Source organism: Diprion similis, chromosome 2 (assembly GCF_021155765.1).
Source record: "Diprion similis isolate iyDipSimi1 chromosome 2, iyDipSimi1.1, whole genome shotgun sequence".
NCBI classification, from domain to species: Eukaryota; Metazoa; Arthropoda; class Insecta; order Hymenoptera; family Diprionidae; genus Diprion; species Diprion similis.
This window is the reverse complement of record NC_060106.1, coordinates 1,600,155-1,622,815: the sequence shown is the minus strand read 5'-3', so window position 1 is coordinate 1,622,815 and position 22,661 is coordinate 1,600,155. Positions and strand designations below refer to the sequence as shown.

The 22,661-nt window shown below is 36.1% G+C and overlaps 1 protein-coding gene and 1 long non-coding RNA gene across 3 annotated transcripts in view; one reads left to right on the top strand and one right to left on the bottom strand.

The window, feature by feature from the left end:
• Window positions 1–7,443, top strand: part of LOC124416065 — a 23,151-nt gene extending 15,708 nt beyond the window's left edge. Inside the window, exon 3 of the long non-coding RNA XR_006930752.1 lies at window positions 7,386–7,443. This is a non-coding gene — a long non-coding RNA (uncharacterized LOC124416065). The remainder of the gene's footprint in view (window positions 1–7,385) is intronic.
• On the bottom strand, window positions 6,667–22,661 carry LOC124416064 (nuclear envelope phosphatase-regulatory subunit 1). Of its 2 annotated transcripts, XM_046896905.1 has the most exons (4): window positions 22,534–22,661; window positions 22,134–22,205; window positions 13,287–13,421; window positions 6,676–7,172 (listed from the first exon to the last, which is right to left on the bottom strand). In XM_046896905.1, the coding sequence occupies exons 1-4, from the start codon at window positions 22,559–22,561 to the stop codon at window positions 7,015–7,017; spliced, it is 393 nt and encodes a 130-aa protein (XP_046752861.1). In that variant the 5' UTR covers window positions 22,562–22,661; the 3' UTR covers window positions 6,676–7,014. The 2 variants fall into 2 exon arrangements, with proteins under 2 accessions (XP_046752862.1, XP_046752861.1); XM_046896906.1 differs by lacking the exon at window positions 22,134–22,205 and having other exon boundaries at window positions 6,667–7,172; window positions 22,534–22,620.

Below are 22,661 nucleotides of genomic sequence, written 5' to 3'. Positions count from 1 at the left end.
TAAGAACCTGCCCAATTATACAGATCCAGCGGTGTTTGGATAGGATCGGAATTGCCAATCAGTTGTAAACTCGTACGCGAAGCTAATCTCTTAACAGTTGCACCAACACCATCACACGGCCCTTTTCCATGTGATGTAGCAAAAAAATGCCATTCGGCATCGCATTGAAAGTCTTCAGAGTGATGTGTTATGTTTATGAAATTCTTTTTGTTCTTATAGTGGGAAACTGCTCCATCGGAGAAATAAATTATTTTTTCTATAGGAATCGAATTTTGAAACTTCTCATAAAGTTGATTAACTTTTTTTGAAATAAATGAACCGCAACTGTATTATGTTTCAGATGCTCTGAAATCATCACAAAACTATAATGTCTCAACTGGTCTACGGCGTAAATTTTATAGGAAACCACGATTGGATGAAAAGTCACCTGATTATTGGTCCAGTGAAACCCTTGCGTGGAATCTTGTACAAAAAATGCATAATTCTCAGCGAAATCGCATACTACTAAAAGTTCACCAACTCTGCAGATTTAGAAAAACCGATTTTTTTTATCCGGATAACGATCACGGAATAATCGATACAATTCTCTCAGATTATTCAACATCAAATGCTTCTGAACCGATATTTTTTCAGCATTTCTTTCAACGGATACTGAAGGGCTAAGGTGGTTCAATAACTATTTCCGTAGAATGGATAGCCCGGGTAAGTGGAAGAGCGTCAAATGAAATTTAACTCCATTATATCGTATATAATATACGCAACACAGCGAGCTCGCGCGAGTAGTGCTGACCTGGATCGAGACGTTTCATTTTTTTTCTCCGGCCCTGATAACTTCTCCATGAATTTTTTTTGGGGGATTGAAGAGGAAGAATACAGGTATCCGAAAAAAATTATCTCCAAGAATTGTTGTTAGTCCCGCGGAAATGGCAGCGAAATCAAAAAAGAAAACGGTAAAAAAATATTGAAAGAAATTTTTTTTTTCAAATAAATTTTTTTTTTTCGAAGCGCATTCTTTTACCAACAGAATAATTGCAAGATCAGTCCGCTCCGATGTATACTTTCGGAGATATGAATTTTCAAACATAGCAGTGCAACAGTGGTATACAAAACTTTACATGGCTCTAACTACGCCATTTTTCAAAAAATTTCAAAATCCTTGAAATTGTATTTTTTTTTCCATAGTACTACGGATATTTCAAATGGCGCAAAGATCCGTGACTTGACGGTTTTTTTTGAGTGAAGTGACGTGGATCCGCTCATATTTATGTTGTAAGTGTGTGTACTAGACACAGGCTAGGAGGCCTAGGTAGACGGGTCACCTAGGCAGTCGGTCCGCGAACGTGACAGTAATAAGACAGCATATGTAGGCTTGGCCAAGCAAGTTTTTCTATATTCATTTTGCTGTACTTTTAATAATTATTTAATTTATCTATTCATTTCGACGACCCTGTTGGGCTACCTGTATATATATATTATTGAATAGAGGATCAAGGACCGACTCTACGACAACAGCCAAACATAAAAAGCCAAGATCAAACCACAAAGATAAGTTATCACCAAAAAGGGATTTTGATACAGAGTTTTGTCGTTCTTTTTAATTATTTATTGTTATTTGGTGTTATTTTGTATGCATGTGTGAATGATTTTTTCTTTTAGATATACATATATTTTTATCTTATTTTTTCTTTATACATATTTTGAAGATTTTGGCGATTGCCCTTAATTTTGTGTTGCTGTCTCTTTTATTTATACTTTTTTTTATACTTTTATTTATACTTATTTATACTTTTATTTATATTTATTTGTATTCTTATTTATACATATATCCGTTTCTTTTCCTGTGTTTATTTTATTTCATTATTAATTTGAGACAAACATATTTTATAATCTTAATATCATTATCTAATTTATTACATTCGTTACAATGTGTATAGATAAAACAAAATTAGGTTCGTGTAAATGGTAAAATTAAATAAATATATTGTAAAAATAAAAGCACTCACACATACACATTAAAATAACAACAAAACGTTGATAATATTGAATAACAAAAAAATAAATAAATAAATAAAGAAATAAAATAATAAAAATTGTATAAAATAGTCTTTTTGATAACGTATCTTTCGTTTGTCGAGGCAGTCCGTGATCAGTTGATTTTTTCATATATATTTCCCAACAGGGTCGTCGCAAATTATTCAAGACTGGGACATAGGCGTAGATGTTTGTTTATATGAATAGAAATAAACATAAAATATACACTGCAAATCGTCGTAAATCTAGTGACTTGGCCAAGTTCTAATATACTGTCTTCACTATGTCACGTCTATGGACCGACTCGACAAACGAAAGATACGTTATCGAAAAGACTATTTTATACAATTTTTATTATTTTATTTCTTTATTTATTTATTTATTTTTTTTGTTATTTATTATTATCAACGTTTTGTTGTTATTTTAATGTGCATATGTGAGTGCTTTTATTTTTACAATATATTTATTTAATTTTGCCATTTACACGAACCTAACTTTGTTTTATGTATACACATAAATATCTGCGTATTTTTATTCTTTATTGTTTTATTTATTTATTTTTTTTGTTTTGTTCTTAGTTGTGACTTGATATTTTATTATTCAAATTTTGTACAATAAATCCATTACAATTTAGTGATGTCATTGAAGGTTATTAGGAAGAGTGTAACACTCAGAACAGATCCTTGGGGCACCCCATTTTCAAGTTTAACTCTCTTTGATGTGAACCCGTTGACTCTTACTTGGATGAACCTTTCTTCTAGGAAGTTTCTGATGAAATGGAGCATGACTCCATTAATCCCATTTTCGTTGAGTGATTGGAGAATCCTATGTCTCCGCACCATTTCATAGCATTTTTCAATGTCCAACGAGACTGCTAGGAGGTGTTGGTCATTGATGAAAGCGTCACATGTATTTCTTTCAAGATTCACTAACGCGTCAAGGGTAGATCGGTGCTCTCTGAAGGCACTCTGGTACACATTGAAGAAGCCTTGTCTTTCGAGAAACCACCGAAGCCTTTTGCTGATCATCTTCTCCATAATTTTGCACATGTTGCACGTCAAAGTGATGGGTCTGTAGCTACTGACTTTTAGCTTGTCTTTTCCAGATTTCACGATTGAAACAACTACAGCCTCCTTCCATCTAGAAGGAAAAACCTTGTGAATCCATATATAGTTATAAATTTCGAGGAGGTAGTTTAGAACTTTTTTTAGTAGATTTCTCAGCAGGATATTTGGTATTTTGTCCGGTCCTGGACTAGAATTTTTTTAATTTTCAAGTGGTGATTCTAGTTCGGTTAGTAAGAGCAGGGAGTTCATGGTAGCGTGGTTGTTTGCTTCGAGTCTAGTATCGGCATGGTACTCGTTTACTTGCTTGAAAGCAAGAAAGCCATCAGTATAATTGGTGTCACTGGAATTTGATGAGTAATTATCGGCTAGTTGGTCCGCAATTTCCGTGGAATCCGTAGATATTGAACCATCGTTTTTCTGCATTGCAGAGATGTGCATTGTGGGTGACTATCCTCCAATGGCGTTCGTCTTTTTGCATACTTCAAAGCTGCGAGTGTTGAATTTCAGTGAAGGGATGTAATCAGTCCATGACTTCCTGGCGCTTGATTTAATCTTCTTCCTGGAAATGGCTGGTAGTTTCTTAACATCGGTGATGTTCTCAGTGGTATTTTGTTTTATAAGGACGTTGAAGTCATGTTTCTTTTGCTTGATGGCTTCTTCTACTTCGGAGTTCTACCATGGGCCTTGATGTTTGCAGGAATTTTGTTGTTTTTGGAATAGAAAAGTTGGCAGCCTCTGTTATGGTATTCACTAGTTCCGCAATGAGATCATCAATAGCATCTCCATATTTGGCCGAGGGAAGTTTCAGTTTACCGATGTTGTTATCAATTTTTGTTTTGTATGACTCCCGACCAGTTTTCTGAAATTTCCATTTTGGAGTGGAAATGTGGAGGGTAGGGGTGGGGATTTTGTAATTCAAGTATGATTGGAAAATGGTCGCATCCATGAAGCTCCTCCCCAGCTTCCCAGCCTATTGTATGACCTATATTTGCACTGCAGAAGGATAAGTCTATTGAGCTGAAGGAGGCATTTGATATATTGAAGTGAGTGGGTTTATGATTGTTCAGGAGGATGATTTCGTCGTTTCTACTGAAAAGATTTTCTATGATTTTCCCCCTCAAGTCAGTATGGTTCGACCCCCAGAGTAGATTGTGGCTATTGAAGTCGCCATCTAGAACATATGATTTCGGAAGCTGATCGATCAGATTTTCCAGTTTTAGGAGGTTAAGATCGTGACGATTAGGTACATAGACGTTGCAGACACATATTTCATTTGCAGCGATGAAAGATATTGCAACGGCCTCTCGATTAGTATTGAGCTGTATTTCTTTGTGATGGAGGGATTTTTTGACAAAAATTGAAACACCGCCACTAGCAAAGTTTGTATTCCTATGGTTTTTAAAGATAGAACCGTAGCCTCCGATTTTGGTACAAAAGAAATCTTTGAAGTTCGTTTCCTGTAGACAGATCAGAGAAGGATTTATGTCCTCGGTGAGTATTTGCACATTTTCACGACGGGGGAAGAACCCGTTAAGATTCCGTTGTAAAATTTTTAAGGCCATCCAAGAAAAAGAGAGAAAAAACTGTTAGTTTTCCAATCGTTAGAAGCAGGTGGAGGCTCGTCATCTGAAGAAGAGGAGAGACCGTTTATGAATATTTGTAGGATGTTTTTTATTTTTGTACTCCTTATTTTTTGCAGACGACCGGTTAGCGTTGGATACAGCTTTTTCATCATATCGATGAGGGACTGGCTGTCTTTGGTCTAATCTTTAGCTATGGTGGTGGGGTCAGGAGATTCTGTGGCCTAGCCAAAGAAATTTTTGTACTGAATATAGTTTAAGGGGGATTTTTTGGTGGGATCTTCAAACAGTATTTTTATCGGGGCTGGTAATTCATCGGAAGATCTGTCTGTCACAGCGGTCGTGTTTTTATCTTTCTTTGAATTGTCATTTATTGGTTTGTCGTTTTTTAGCTTCTGCTCATTTTTTTTGTGTTTTCATGTAATTCCATTCCTCGTCACTATTGATTGAGTTATCTTTATTTGAGTCAGTTCCTTTCCGATAATTTCACCGAAGGTGAAAAGGAGCCTGCATCAGAGAGAGGACGTTTAATCCCTGCGTTTGTAGGTTTGACGGTTTTTAGTGGGGGGGACTCAGGTTGCCGGTCTTTCTGGTTGTTCCGAGATTGATCGTGGGCTTGTGGAGAATGATCTGGTTCGTCGTTGGTGCTGGAGATTCATTTTGGTCAGCAGAAACCTCATTGGTAGGTGGTTCTTGGGAAGCAGCCTTGCAGTTTTTTGCAATACGTCCAGTTCGTGTGCATTGGAAGCATGCTAATGTGTCAGTTGTTACGTAGACCCGGTAGGAGGTATCTTCGAAATTTATTTACAATGATTCGGGAATTATGGGAACGCAATCCGCATGAATGAATACCTGTCTGCGGAAGATCATTATGCGTGCAAATCTGGGGTAAGACATTCCGGCTCTCAGGAAAGGTTACTGAGAGGTTGTTGACACGCCAATTTTTTCGAGCTCTGATTTAATGACTGAATGGGAAATCACTGGGTACACGTTAGATAGGATGAGCTTCTTATGTTTGGTAATCACTGGGCGAAGCTCTAAGGTGTGTCCCCCAATGTTCACGTTTGGGTGCTTCTCAGTGAGGTCGTCCGCTATCTGTCTACTGGCAATAAACATGCACACTCTTCCATTGGATATCTTTGAAGCAAATCTAATATTGAGGGGTTCAATCAGTTTACCAAGTTCAACTAAGTATTCTGAAACAGGGATTTGTGCGAGCGTTTCGATGACAATGGCCTGTTCTTTTTTGGGAAATAAATCTCGTTCTGTTGCTGCTACATAGCTGTTTCTACTTTGGGTTGTATCTACTTTGTTCGTGGCGATACGAGTGTCCTGACTGTAGTTGCTTACCGAAGGATACATTTTCTTTACACTCCCTCGCTACCACGGTGATGTGATCACTTTCACACCACTAAGACAGGTTACACGTCATCATCCGAACCAGGTTAGTATTGAGAGCGCGGTACACACTTCCGATTGAGAGCAGACAGAGCGTACACGCAAACAGCGTCCGACCACGACGGGCGTCGAGACGGAACTGGCATAAAATTCTGTTTCGAGTCAATATTAATGAATTACAAAAAATTTCGATATACAGTCAACAGCCGTTCTACGCAGTATTAAAAATGCGACATCAAACTAGGTTCGTTTGATTCGTTTGGGCATATATTTTTTAACATTGGAAAAATGTGTTGCAGAAATCTACAAAATATTACTTTTATTTATCAGATATGCTACTGGTCTAAAGGATCGATTGCATTTGTTAGATAGTATTCATTGGTAGTTACTAGTCATATAAGTAATCTGCGTTCACTGCCTAGAAAACGGCCTTAGTTTTATTAGAACTTAATTAAAACAAATTGACCAGTTTGGTCATTATTTATTGACGAGGTTTCGATACACGCGCACAAGGCCACGGAAAAGTTTCAATATCTTATACTTTCATAATACCTAAAGTCACTTTATCTTAAAATCGTGTGTAGCAATGCTTTGGCAATTATGTAAATAAATTGTAACAAGGTAATAATAGACTAACCATTGTACTTTTTCTTATTGAACAACTCATCTGCAAAATAATTATTCCACACACAGGGAATTAATCTTCATAAAAGATAAATAATACATATAGTACCACTTAATGTATATTTTGGTTCACGAGTATGAACTTGGCTCACGTAGCATGAGAAACTGATGTCGTAGTAAAACAGAGGTCTTATATTGTTGTAAACGAATCGGTTATGATTTTTCAATAATACACCCCTTCAAAATTGAGGCAAATTTACAATTCATTAGTATTTAACTCATAAATTACTATATCATCCTAAGTATCACATATTTTAACTTTCATGTGAATGAGGAGGTCGTGTAGGTTTCAGAATAAGTTTTCCCGTATCATCACAGCTCATGTTGAAATCGCCCAACACACTTCTAGCTCTCTGCGTTATGATGCTTGGCGCGATCACACGCCTGTGTACACCCATCATGAACAATATCACTGAAATTAAAAAGAAACAAAAATTTTGGTTATATGTCATTTTTAGTAATACCGTGAGTATTTAGCGAAACAAACTCTCAATGGGTACAGTGCACTGGAAATGTTACTTGTTTCGATCCACAGTGGCTTCTGTATAGGTAGCGAAAAAATATTTTAATAAAGATGTGTGGCCTGGTGTAATCTAAATGTGGTCTTGAACTAAATGTGATCAAGTGCTGCAGCATTTCTTACGGTAGAGGTAAAGAAAACGTTCGTTGCAACTACGCAATAAGAGATGATCTCTAAGTAGCTAGCCCCCCCACTTTGGAAAAAAAATAAATCAAAATATGGAAAATTACGAGATATTTATGAGCTCTCAGAATATCCAAGTTTCGATTTTTGAGCTCAACCGGTCGAGCAGGAATGAGCGATTTTGAGTGGGGGGGGGGGGGGGGGGGGGGGGGGCAGGTACGTAAGCAGCCAGCCCTCCCACTACAAAAAAAAGTGTTGGGAAAAAATTAAATATACCAGAATTATGAGCTATTTATGAGCTTTCTGAATATACTTATATTATATCTATAGGTACAACCCCCCGCGACCAGCCCCTAAAAATCTGATTTTCCGTTTAAGAAAATTAGTCTTAATAACAACATATTTAGGAAATCTTCGGAGCGAAATATTCAGTGATTAATAAGCTGACGGGATATCGCGTTTTGAAATTTTTAGCTGCAACCCCCGAGTACCCACCCCTCGAAATCCCCTTTTGCTCCAAGAGAGAACTTGGCTTAAAATCAACGGATTCGAAAAATCCGTTGGGTGCTCAGGGGTTGCAGCTCAAAATTCGAAATTGTGATATCTCGTCAGCTCATAAATCACTGAACACTTTGGTATTGGAGATTTTTCGAATCCGTTCATTTTAAGCCAAGTTCTCTCTTGGAGCAAAAGGGAGTTTCGAGGGATGGGTGCTCAGGGGTTGCAGCTAAAAATTCCGAGTTTCGGTATTTCGAAAGCTCATAAATAGCTCATAATTCTGGTATAATTAATTTTTTTCAAACATTTTTTTTCGTAGTGGGGGGGCTGACTGCTTACGTACCTGGCCCCCCCACTCAAAATCACAATTTCCTGCTCGGCCGGTCGAGCTCAAAAATCGTGACTTGCATATTCTGAGAGCTCATAAATAGTTCATAATTTCCCATGTATAAATTTATTTTTTTTTCCAAAGTGGGGGGGCTAGCTACTCAGAGGTTAAGGGATGTACGCTTGCAAGAATTGGGCTGTGTCAAGGACCTAGGTGTCTTGTTTGATTCAAAGTTAAATTTTAGTAAACGCATCAATTACGTTATCAACACGAGCTCCAGAGTCCTTGGGTTCGTTATGCGTTCCTCTGAGGATTTCAAGTCCCTATCTACCCTAAGGATGTTAGGGGCCATTCATTAATTACGCAAGGACGATTTTGGCCGTTTTTGACCCCCCTGCCCCCATGTAAGGACACGTAAGATTTCTCGGACCCCTCCTCCCCTTTCTTACGTAAGATTTTACCTGGAATTTTCCTAAGAAGCGTTAAATAGTTGAATGTGGTTAGAAAAGGTTCAGTTACACTAAAACACGTCATTATTTGATATAAATCAAAGATTTTTATTTTTATTCTGAATAATTATTTAGTATTTGGAAGAGTAATAAAATATTTCGTAAGAATGGCTTTTACCCCCCCCCCCCCCTCCCCTCCCCCCGAGATAAGGTCACGTAGAGATTTTTCAAACCCCCCCTCCCCTCCCCCCGAGATAAGGTCATGTAGAGATTTTTTAAACCCCCCCCTCCCTCTCTGGACCCTTACGTAATTAATGAATGGCCCCTTATACTGCTCGCTAGTTTGTCCCATCTGGCACCCCCTTCGCAAAGACAATGTCTACCGTCTGGAGGTGGTGCAGCACAGGCTTCTCAGACATGCTTTATATAAAACTAATCATCCCATGGAACTTTTTGTCCAACCAGCACCGAAAGTATCTTTTTTCGTGCATGTAGAGTGCGCGCAAAGTGGCTTTTTCTCGCCCGGTGACAAATGAGCGGGCGCAAAATGCTGGTGGGCGCAAGTAACGTATCGTAAGCGGGCGCAAAATGGAGTGGTGCACCGCGCGGTCACCGCGGAATCGTCGTGTATCTTGTAATTAGCCTTAATCTTGTAATTACTCAAAAAGTATCGTGTGCACCATGGGCGGAAAACGATGTACGCTCGTGCGAGTTTCAGCTCAGCTTCGGCGACCCTTTGCACACCTCGGCTCAGCTGAAATCTCGCACTCGCGTCAATCGCTCACTTTCCGCCCTAGATACACAAATACTATTTCGATACTACTCTGAGATAAGCAACCATTTATATATCCACATCTTGTTCTTCTATAGAGACTACTAAGAACTACTGTTCGTATTCAAAGTTTTCAACAATTTAATCGATTATCCTTCTATCCTCACGGTGTATTATTCCCACGTCTCACACGCATCAGCTAAGAGAAACGACATCGTTCTCAAGGCGCCAGTCCTCTCAAATACCTACGTGGCTAAATCCATCTCGGCGCGATTAAGCACTTTAGCTAATAAGAATAGCACATAGTGTGAGATTCAAATACGAGTATTACAGCGTCAAATTAGATGTTGCATGAGGTGAAGAGGTAAACCAGCCAGCTGGGAGAAGTAACTGGTTTTGATTAGACACTCTGCGAGAAGGCGCTTGCACGATCAGTCACAATAATAAGAAATATTCCTTGTAGAATTTTACTTCAATTTCCTCTTCTAAAGTTTTAACAATTGTACTAAATATAACGTCATCGTCGATGTGACAAAAGTCCAATATCAATCTGAAGTATAATTCAACGAAATGTTAATGATACTGCGCGATGTCGCGATATGTATATGGGGCATTCCACGTCAATTCAACAAGGGTCTGACCCTCACCCTCTCGAATCGGAGTCTTAATGACCGGAGGTGTTACGTTAGCCTAAAATAACATCTCCAAATTTTTCTCAGATTTTTACCAAGCCCGACCGCTTAAGATGATATTTTGGAAAACGGTCAATCGGACATTTTTGAAAATTATGAAAGAAATGACATAAATTCTGTAGGCAAAAAGAAAAATATCCCAACCAAAATCGAAGTGGGCAGGCAAAACGGTAATTTTTTATCAATTTTTTTACTGAATAATTTTTTTTTTTTTTTCAGTAATTCGATTTTTTTGCATTTTTCAGGATTCAATATATTTTATTGATTATATACATTATACAATAATTTTTCATTCAATATATTATAATATATATTTTATTGATTAAATACATTATACAGGAAAATATATTGAATCCTGAAAAATGCGAAAAAAATCGAAATTACTGAAAAAAAAATAAAAATTATTCAGTAAAAAAATGGATAAAAAATTACCGTTTTGCCTGCCCACTTCGATTTTGGTTGGTATATTTTTCTTTTTGCCTACAGAATTTATGTAATTTCTTTCATAATTTTAAAAAATGTCCGATTGACCGTTGTCCAAAGTATCATCTTAAGGGGTCAGGGGGCTTGGTAGAAATCTGAGAAAAATTTGGAGATGTTATTTTAGGCTAACGAAACACCTCCGGTCATTAAGACTCCGATTCGAGAGGGTGAGGGTCAGACCCTTGTTGAATTGACGTGGAATGCCCCATATATAAATCGGAATATGTGTGTAAGTGTGTGTATATATGTGTGGGTGTGTATGTAGATGTCCGTAAGTTTGACCAGAGCGAAGTCCGAAAAGAGAAAATGAAAAGATTAACGCGAGCGAAGCAGGATCAGACAGTAAGTTCGAAATAACGAGCGAGAATAGTTGAGCGTGTGCGATTATAAACGAATATAGTATTTATTGTAAACTCTATTTGTAAATTTAGTTGACTCTGTAAAACGGGTCGAACTGAACCTTCCTAAAGTGTAAATTGATTTCTGCCGTGTCGTCCCATGTTATGAAAAAAATAATTGCTGGCATAAAGTTACCTAATTTAGTTTTCCGTTACAGATGTAATCGCCGATACAAAATATAAATGTTGACACCTCCTTCATGTATATATAAAATATTCTTTTACAGAATTATCAACCATCGAACCCTGTGGGAGGACATACCTATACATATAACATCATCGAGGATTATCGTAACGTGAGGACCTCGTTTTTCTCGACAAACTTCATATAAGCACACGATCGTAAGTGTATCGTGCAACGAACCGTTGTTGTTCAACGCAATCTCAGTTAACGTTAGTATATATAAAATCCATTTTCCATAGTATTTCATTATTCTCATCTTGAAAAATCGTGTCCAACCTAACTTCGCTCTCTCATGTAATTTAACGTCATTTATAAAACAGAATTTAAAATTATTAAAATTAAATGCAAAACACAAAACATGTTACTTAATATTAATTATGTTTGGCTGATCGGCGCAATTTAAATGAATAAATGCGTGACGGACGAATATGTAATAATCTCACTAGCTAATCGGAGTTTTTGCCTTTAATCTGCCACGTGGTACCACTGTTCTCAATATATAGGTATGTGTCTAAGTTGTCATACTGTATAGCGTACATTTAACAAATAATCGACGCAATGAGTCACAGGTGTTATCTTTGACATATAAAAAAACAAATGAATAGTCACTCAACAAATGAAATTGTTGTATCAAAATCGTTACAGTAGATTGATCCTGAGAAGATGTCTATCTCCCGCTTTGAGAAAATTACTATGGATGCCTGTTTTGATTATCTGTAATCCTATTATTCTATTATTTCTCTATTTTGGTATCTTAATCTTTTGTAAGTTTTGTTCAAAAAGTGTACGCCCGTATAAATACAAGAAATAAAGATAAAAAAATGTTCTCCAGTCAACAAAATGCAATTTTGCGGCAGCAAATGTTTAGTTATGTCGAGTGAAATATTTTTTTCGCCACCTGGAAAGAAGTAAATCCAAACAATTCTTTTCTGAGTGTGGGAGTCACCTCACAACAGTTATATTTATTGTTAGAACAAATTGTAAAGTCAACTCGAGTAGCATGCAGAAGCTCGCTTCACCACATACTCTCGATCTAATAATTTCGTTTTGCCAGTCTTGTTCTAACATTGTCATAGCAAAGTTTGCAAATAAAAAATTAATCTGGAGAAGCCTTTATTCTTCGAGTAATTTGTTTTTAAAAAGTAAGAAAAAAGCACGGAAGAGAACATTTGACTAAGTCTTTTGGTACCTACATGTATGATATAAGAGTGAGTAGAATGCCGAATTCAATTTGAAACCAACCGAAGGTTTGAAACCGGCAAATTTCGTATTTGAACCACACGGCTGATTTACTATGAAACACATACAAGGTGGCCTTCATTAAGAAAAATTATTCTTAGAGAAATTTATCATTTTAATTTTTACCATTTTAAAATGTTCAAGTTCACACAATGTCACTCGCAATTTTGTCTCTTGGATACTGTGGCATTATCAAACATTTGAATTTACGAATATTTGAATAAGTGTTGCGAATCTCAAATAAAAACAAAATTCACTCAGGTGATTTATATTTTGTTGTGGATGGCTGCGGCTGCCAAATATTTAATCACTGGAATACAATAATAGAATTTTTGATGGCACTTCTCGATGTGTACATGAGTTGATATCAAAAAACTATTAATATTGCATGAGTAGTTTTTCCGGAATTAATTTCTCAAAATTATCCTGTTTCACCGTTCGATACAGTCGGGTAACCCCTAATCAACGTAATGAAATAACATTTTCGATAAAATATGAAAAATGTGTGGCAGCGTTTATGTAAAACATTCTTAATTCCATCGTGGTTTTTCATATACCTGGGATAATTATCTTTTCAAGTATATTGCACCATCATTTTTAAAATTCAGAATTAACCTGCTTCTCTAGTAAATAAGTTTGATTCCCTGAGCTCTTCGTATACTATTTAAATAAATGAAATATGCAACGTAGACGAATGAGTGTATTCCGTAACGCAATTAGTAATTTCAATTGATATGATTTATGTCTAAAATTCGGGTGTTATGTGTCCGTTTGATTCACTCAGTGTAGAATGAACAATATGTGTTCTGAAAACGAGAATATGGTCTAAAACGTACTTACCTAGCACTATGCTAGCCACAGTGAAAAATGGATGATTGCATAGACTCTGTGTGAAGGAAACTGCTGACGTATTAGGATCTGTAAGCCAATGCCAGGCGCCGACTGCTGTGCATACGGATATGACACCTAGCAACGCTGTAAAAAGCAAAAAAAAAACATTATACCTATGTACACTTAGTTTTCTTAACAATGTTCAGGGCCAAAGGCTTGGTAACTTTTCGCTTATGTATATATCAACATTTTCATAGACACATTCAAAGTATAATATAATATAAACGTGACAGAGTTCGTTTCTACACAAGATATTATCTAGAAAATTCGATTCTACAGAATAAAGGAGAAAAGCTCGTTTCTACAGAAAACTTTTCTACAGAATTGCGACATGCAGTTCGTTTCTACAGAATTTAGATTTGGAAGTTCGATTCTACAGAATTCGGTCGTAGCTGTTCGTTTCTCATACATTTAATTGTAAATTTCGTACATTTCGATTTAATTTAGTTTAATTTAATTTAATTTAAATTATTTGACCGCCACTTGTAGAAACGAAACTGAAAACGAATTCTGTAGAAACGATCCTGCCCCCATGATTCTGTAGAAACGGACTGCAGGTCGCAATTCTGTACAAACGAACTCTGTAGAAACGAACTATTGGGAAAAACATCTCGGTAGAAACGATCCTGCCCCCACAATTCTGTACAAGCGGACTCTGTAGAAACGAACTTTGTAGCAAATATCTCTTGTAGAAACGAACTCTGTAGAAACGAACTCGGCAGAAATGATATCTGTAGAAACGGTTTCTGTAGAAACGATCCTGCCCCAAATAATTCTGTAGAATCGAACTTTGTAGAAAATATCTTCTGTAGAAATGAACTCTGTAGAAACGATTCTGTAGAAACGGTGTCGACTCCATTCATTGATTCATACCAAATTTTAGCTTTCTAACTTTATTTTGCTTCGAATTACTGCAGAAAAACGTGATTTTTAGTTTTTTCGGACCAACTTCCCGCATTTCAGAACATAAAATTATGGAAAAATTATAGATCCAACAGACATCTGTACACATGTCAAGGGTATTATTCAGATTATTAGACCTCCATTAAGCTGGCTATGCCAATATTGCATAATAAGTAAATATAAATTAAATAATTAGTTGCTAATTCAACGCCTTTTAATTGAGGGAAAAAATGTTTTCCGCTTCAGCCGTTTTCGGAAAAAACGAGGCAGGCCCAGTTTACTATTGAGCTATCATCGTCACATGGTGAAAATAATGCAAATGATGCTGAACTCAAAAAATGCCAACGCGAGATTTATTCGTTAATTAATCGTTGTCAATTGACATTAGTTTCGTCCTCGTAAAACCACCTTCACCCAAGATATATTAACCCGAAATTCAAAATGACAAATTTTAGCGACGCGTGAATTGATCGCTAATCAGTTGCTGCCAATAGTCGTTGGCCTCACTCTCCCGACCTCCCCCCCCCCCCCCCCCCCCGGACATTTCACCGCTGACGTCGGAAAATCAAACTGTTCACGTGACGCGACGATCCGAAATTCGAAATTTTGTCGAAGAGTGAATTATTCGCTAATTAGTCGCTGCCAATAAGCATCGGTCCTGCTTTCGTAGGACCACCCGCTCCATAGACATTCCACCCCTGGGCAAGAGTACGATTTCCGTGGCGTCAAAACCGAGGTCCTTGTCATACGAAGGCCGAACTTATTCCAACCTTTGGACTGTTACAGTCACCTTCCGCGTTTTTCGTATTGGATTCGTCAAAAATGGCTACAGCGTAAAAAAATTTCCCGCTCTAGACCGTCGTAACTCTAGACCGTCTTGTTTTTTTCACAGTTGAAACGACTGTTTTTGAGTAATTTTCTGTAATTTCATCAAATTTTTCCGAAAGGCACGTCATTGTAAAAAAAATCACAATCTGATATTTACCAATATTTTATGGGTATTTCGCAATTCCTCTTTTGACCGCATTGAAACAGCTCTGAAAAAACGTGATATTCCAGCTTATATTATCGAATTTCCAGTTTTAATCCATATTGAACTGGTTCCTAAGGAACTCGGATAGTGGGCAACATGAGAACAAAAAAAAACATAATTGCGATTACTTTGAGGAATATTTATTTATTAGTAACTGTAAAGAGACATGTACGTACTGTCAATAGACGGGTTTCGGCAGTACCGTTCGAGACACAACCTCATGCACATGTATTCCATAATTCATCTTATGTAACATTACATAACGCAGTCCATAGTGAAAGACGTTTCGGTGCAAAAAATTAAAATGATATAAAGCAGATACCGCAAATACAAATTCCGTCGCAGCAAAGTAAAGTCTATGGGTGAAATCTCGAATCTAACTTGCAGCTAGAGATCGATCGAAGTGGGCAAGCGCAATAGTAAACGAATACAGATGAATATCACGGATGCTGATGGCAGAAAATGTGGCAGAGAACTAGCGAACATGGCGAGCCAAATTCGAAAATTCTTTGATTGTCTCCGAAGCACAAAAAAAAACCGTGGCTATCTTATGTCTATCAGCTGTTCCACTATATTGAAGAGGATGGGTTCAAGATATATACGACAGTCCCCTTTACGGAAGGGGAAAAGAACAAACTGAAAATCCTTATTAAGTGATTCGAAGAGCCCTTCTTGCCGAAAGAAAACCTGGCAAACGAGAGAGTGGAGGAGCAAGGAAAGTTATGGAGACAAATACGTACGTTACCGGTACAAAGCTCGGACACACACCTTTTTCTAGAACGTTCAGAAGTGGGGTTTATACCCACTGAGACTGACTTTATCGATCATCGGCAAGAAATCTTCCGCATTGTGCTCCACGTAATCACCTTTTTTGTAATTATCTGATAAAATTATCCATATTCTGGTTACTTTTTACGACGCCATGCAAATATTACATGTCGCTCTAGGAAGGAGGATTCGAGCCGAGCGTTTCGTTATATTAAAGTTTCAAGGACGATTTGTCCAAACAACGTACCAACAACGAAAACGTACCAAATGAAAATAATAAAAATCATAATAGTACAAGGAAGTTAAGTTTAGTACAAAAAAAGGTGGCAATTACGAAGTTTATATGAAGCATGGAAAATAATGTTTTTATATTCGTACCGTCTTTTGTATTGTAAAAAATGGATAAAAGTTATTTTCAACATAATTTTCGAAAAATCCTTTTTTTCCCAATGTTATGTAACGCAGGGGGGGGGGGGGGGGGGAGAGGCTTCACGAACATTACCGAGCGTTACTTAGGGAAGGAGGAGTCGAAAATAGCCAGAAACAGCGTTACGTAATATTTGAACGGTGTCTATCTTTATCGGTGAAAAGTCCCACGCTCTACCTTTACCACAGTAGTATACGTTACCATCGTTTTTATAACCATCGGATAAAATTCGCGCTCCTTTTTACTTCCATCGGCAAAAAATTGCGGGCTCTACCTTTACCACAATGTCGACGTGTATCGAGGCACAGGCGCGAACCTTTGCAAAATTCGGTAAGAGTCAGATTTTAGAAGGTACTTCCACTATGAGTCAGCATCGAAAAGATTCTTCGTTCACTCTGATGACCAGCGAGGGAAATGAGACGTTAGGAGGCTTGCAAAGACGAATTCTCAGATTTTAGGAAGACAAACAGTTCTCGGTATCATTAGACATGTTGCAACACAACGTCGAAAGGCCCACGTAGATCGGCAATCGTTGAATTCTGGAAGATTCTGGATTCGCACCTGCTTCGATGACGAACGAATTCGCAGAATTCATGAAAGAAGACAAACAGTTTTCAGGATCGACTGACAAGTATCCATTTCAACGCTGCATGAGTTTCAATAACTTATGAAACTTCTAGAACTTTCTACAGTCAAAAGATTGGCACGGTCAGAGAAAACCGACTATAAAAGTTGAAAATTTAAGTCAAAACATCAGTCTTCGAAGTTCGAAAAGAACTTCGCAACTAGTAGAACTACAAGAGCGAATGGACGTATTTTTAGAAAATATCCAAAAATTGAAAATAAAACTGTTCATCAAAAGTCTCAGCTCAACGAAGAGATAAAAAAATTCAAACCTTTGAATTTTCAATGAAGAATAAAGTCAAGAAGTTAAAAACTGTTCGACAATGGATCTGAGTAAACTGAACAAAATTGGCAAACTGGAAAAATTTTTGTTTGCGAGAGAGCTGTCAAACTAGGAGGTCTTTAAAAATTATCCTGTAACGTAACAGGAGAGTTCAGACATGATTTGGTCAACAGGTGGTCATAGATGTGAGGAGGCGTTCAGCATATTCCTGCCGTATTAATACGACACATTTACGTGCTCTTAATTGCTGTTTACCACACCAACCAAAGCGTCTGCCATTGTTAATGTTAAACGTAAAACATCATTCCCTACCATTAAACCAAATGTCAATCTCATTAAACATATTTTCCAGCTGATTTGGCTTTTACCTTTTTGTGCCTTTACTGCAGCCCTGGGCAGACTTTCAAATTAATGTTAGTGATATTAAGAGTATATATATGATGATCCGAAATTTTCTTAGTGAAATTATGTAACTCTTTTTGCTAATTCTAAGACTTTTTCTCTTAAGAACCAAGATTTCCAACACAGGTGTGAGTATTCCATTTGAAATTCAGACTCGGTCCAAGGCGTTCAATAGGATGCAACAACTCCAACAGGATGATATTGTATTAGTGGTTTTTCAATGTCACCCTAGTATTTGAGTCTGTTATTTTTCAAAAACTTACGACAGATCCAAAAAGAATACATATTGTTCAGCCCTTCATTTTCATTACGATGTTCAGCTCTCTTTCAAAATCACATAATATTTGAAGGACATTTAAACAACCAAATTTGAAACTAGCGTTCATTGATCACGTTATCCTTGTTGGCAAGAATAGAAGTAAACACCTAATATTATCAGACCAGTTACAAAAGAAATGATTACAAACGTTTAGCAATTTTTGAAATTGAATTTTCACTGAAATTGAGATTGCTGAGGAAAAAACAATCTTTTATAGACAGTATTAGTTATGTATTATAATTCGTGAAGAGAAGATTCAGATAAATACCTAGAATAGAAATAGAGTTAGAAAGACTTTACGCGTATTATCACGCCGAAGGAATAGACTGGCTCTGACACGTCCGGAGCGGTGGTTTAGTGTGGTAGGTATTTGATCCTCAGCTACTCAGTCGGTAAGTGTATGCCCTACTGAGTACGGGATATGTGACACAATCAGATTTGATTGAAAACTTTTTGTTTTACGACCATTAATAACTCAAATATACCTTTTTGCAGATAAGCTACGTGAAGCTAGAATAGCGTAAGTTGCCCCCACCACGTCTGTCACGTGGCATATCAGATAGCCTTGTGCTTGCTTCAGTTGGATAATTAATTTCAATAAACATAGGGCTAAAAGGACGATTTAAGGTAGTTGGGCAGTAATTTCGGAAATGTTTAATGTACATGAGTTTTAATGATATAATTTTTTGAGTAATACTCAACAATCCTGTAAAGTTTGAAAATGATTTACCATTTGGTTACTGAGTTTTTTGATTTGAAAGTCGAGCTATTTTATATTGTGTAGATAGGGACTGTGATAAAAACTGATAGTTTGAAGTTAGTTGTTTTAGAATACGATGTTTAGGACGGGAACAAAATACTGAATAGGGTAAAATGGATATTTAGGAATAATATATCAAATTACCATGAATTTTATCCGTCACTTAATAATTAAAAGTGTAATCTAAAAAAAAAGTCAGTTTATAATTTTCGTTAAGTTGCCACATGTGGCGACGTTCGAAGTATGGACATTACGCACTGTATTCTAATTATTTGTTTTCTGCTGTTTAGATACGGTATAACTAAAACACTTCATTTTTTTTCTCTTTGCGAATCCTCCCTTAAATCGTAACTGATCCGACATTTGGATACCAGAAAAATAAAGGTTTTAGCGAGGTAAACACCGACGGTTCAAGCAGACTACAACACAAGAAATCACGCGACGGTGTAAAATTTATTTTCTGATTATTTGAGGAATACAGTCCTCACGATTATCCGTCGGAAAGCGTTAACGTCGCTAATCAACTACCTTAAGAATTCAGAGACATTCCTACAGGTATAGACAACGCTGTGAATTTTTTTAACATCTAATATCGATTACAACAATGATAAATGATAAAAAGTTAAAATAACTTTAAGAGAAGAAGTATTTGATTAAAATTGCTCGTTTCAAAACGATGCACAACAACCTGTAAGAAAGATTTCTAGAAGTTACCAAATTTCACCGTTACGTCTACGTGTTCATTCTCGAAAATTGTATTTCGCTAAGAACGACCCTTTGTTGACGGAAAAACATGTTATCGATACATTCTAATAGTGGGAATTGAGAAAGACAGTCACGATTTTTTTGGCATTAAGGATGTATGGCCTATATAGTCCCAACCAAAAAGAGTTTTGGTGAGAATTTCAAGTACTTCCTGTTGAGGCAAAAATTTGAAAAAAATCAACCATATTGAAGATGATAATAATATTTATTTCCAATAACAACGATGCTGAAAAACTGTTAAAAAATTGTTCAAACAATAAATTGTTGCTGAAATTTCTAGTAAAAATAATTTTCGATCATATTTCAATCATATATTCAAGAATTTCCTTATGTTTTTTTAACTTCTGTCTTTTGAGAATCTTTAATTTCGAAAAGTAGTGAACTTTGAATATGTTTTTGAACAAAGGTTATATATTACACCTACGAAATATCCGGATCGTTAAACAAATACTTTTATAAATACAGCTTTTGAAAATTCTGAAAAACAAATTAAAAAAAAACATAAAAAAATTCTTGAAAAATTCACCTGCATTCAGAAAAATCGAGGGATTTGTTGTGTATGATCGAAAAACATGTTTACTAGAAATTTCAGCAACAATTTATTGTTTGAACAATTTTTTAACAGTTTTTCAGCATCGTTGTTATTGGAAATAAATATTATTATCATCATCAATATGGTTGATTTTTTTCAAATTTTTGCCTCAACAGGAAGTACTTGAAATTCTTACCAAAACTCTTTTTGGTTGGGACTATATAGGCCATACATCCTTAAGTGAGACTCAGAGGCCGTCGGGTTGGTAGACCGATAAAGCTCATTTGGGTTGGATTTTCGCATTTCGCAAGTAAACCAACAGAGATATCAGAAATTTCCATATTACATTTATTGTAGAGAATTATAAGACAAACAACGTTTGTTTGAAAACTTTTTCTATAAGCTCCATAGGAAAAAAGATGCACTGAAAATACCTGGTTTTCAATTGTTTAAAAAATTGCAGATGCCAAATCTGCTTGAGTTTGAAAGTAACGTTATCGTAACGAAAAAATCGGAAAAAATGCACTATTTGGAATTGTTTGAAATCCAGTAAGCCGGAATAAAACAAGACATACCTACTCATATTTTGAAACCTTAGTTCCTTCACAGTCACTGTTGAAAAAATAAAATAATCAATTTTTCACAATGTTTTGTTATGATAATGTTGAAAACTTCAACCTTGTATAAAATGGAGATTTTCCCTCAGCCCAAATCATTATGATAATGTTACTAACATTAAAATGATAATTCCGTCACTTTATTCAACAGAAAAAATCAGGATATATGCATCGGAGTCATGTCTAGCTGGAAAAAAATTGTTCAACTGTAAGTAGATTGAATAGCACTCTGTCAATTTTCTGGGCAATGCAACTAAACTATTAGAGATGAACGAGTTGTAGAGTCTAGATAGAGAGTTAAAAAAACAGAAAAAAAACCTTTGAAAAATCTCCAGCAAAGTTAGTTGTGCATTCAATTATGGTAAACACGAATAAAACAAAATTCCCACTGTGTAAAACATATGAATTTGAGTGAATTCGAAAAACACGATTGAAGATACCAACAATTTGTGTAAGCATGTAATAATTAGAACGTTCAAAAGTATTAATGTCGAGTATTTTTTATTCGGTTCTAATATTTTGAAGCTGATTTTACTCATTGACCAATTCTTAACAAATTGTCTGAGATATATTCAAGAAATTTTACAGTCTGATATAATTATAATGTTAGGGTGTAATTTTCTGATAAAGATCAGTTATACTGTACTTGCGCATATAATCCACTCTGGACATAACTATTGGCACAATTGTTTTAAAGCGATCTCTGAAGACCTTCATGGTGAACAAAATAAGCCTAATAAAATTAGAATTGGATCAAAAACATCAGAGAGTTTCATCATTTTCGAAGTTCTAATTATAAAATCTTTTCTCAAATTGTTAATATTGCAGCATATGTTACTTGAATTGGCAGTATTAATCGTTTCGTTGTAAAAGAGGAGTTGTTTCATTCAATTTTACCATCATTGGCACAAATAATATGATTAGAGATTTTTGCAATGGGTTTTGGCTTTTCCTAATCTTGGATTCAGTTTCTACGGCCCATTGATTCTCAAGTTTCTCTTTATAAGTCAATGTTTCCGTGACGAGATAGTACGAACAACCCAATTCTTTTACAGGATTTCTGTGTGTGAAGAAACACTGGTCTCAGCAATATATATGGATTAGACTATGTAGGTATCACATTTGGGACTGTGTCAGGAAACAACCGGCATAAAATAGATACCATATTACAATGTACATACATGCAGATATAGAAACAATTTTCTATAGTGTAAATTTTCACAGGATTTTACTAAATTACATACAATGGCCCAAATCGATGATCCAATACTACTAATACAAACGAAAATGACATAATTTACCAAGTGGATGAAAAAGAAAAATGAAAGAATATGGAATAAATGTTAGTATTACTGTAACGTACTTCTCCAACGGAGTGTTGAGGGCTGTAGACTAGCAATAACTTCTGTAAGACGTCTTTCAAATGCCTTCAGGTCTGGAACATCACAAGTCAACTTTAAATATAAAATCATTATTGTAGATTGCTCAAGTTGCAGCTAGCTAACAAAGTTGTATCGTTGTTGGAAAAGAATTGCATTTTACATGTATACGGTGCGCTATGTCATGATAAAAGGTTTTCAATAACAGAACGCGACGAATCTGATGCCATGGAATAGCTGGATTCACCGTGATAATTTCAAAACAATGATAAATCTAAACATAACCTCAAATACGTTCAACCGCTAAATAATTGCCTATCTTAGGAACCGTTGTTCTTCAATTTCTTGGGATGTCGTAATAAGAATTTTTTAAACTTTTTTTACCTTCACACACCGTCTGATCCAACGACATAATTTATTGTTATTTATTTTTTCAGCACAGATGGGATACACTAACAGCGTTTTTCACCGTAGAGATATGAAAATTGAGAAGGTCATGCGAAGCTCAAAGC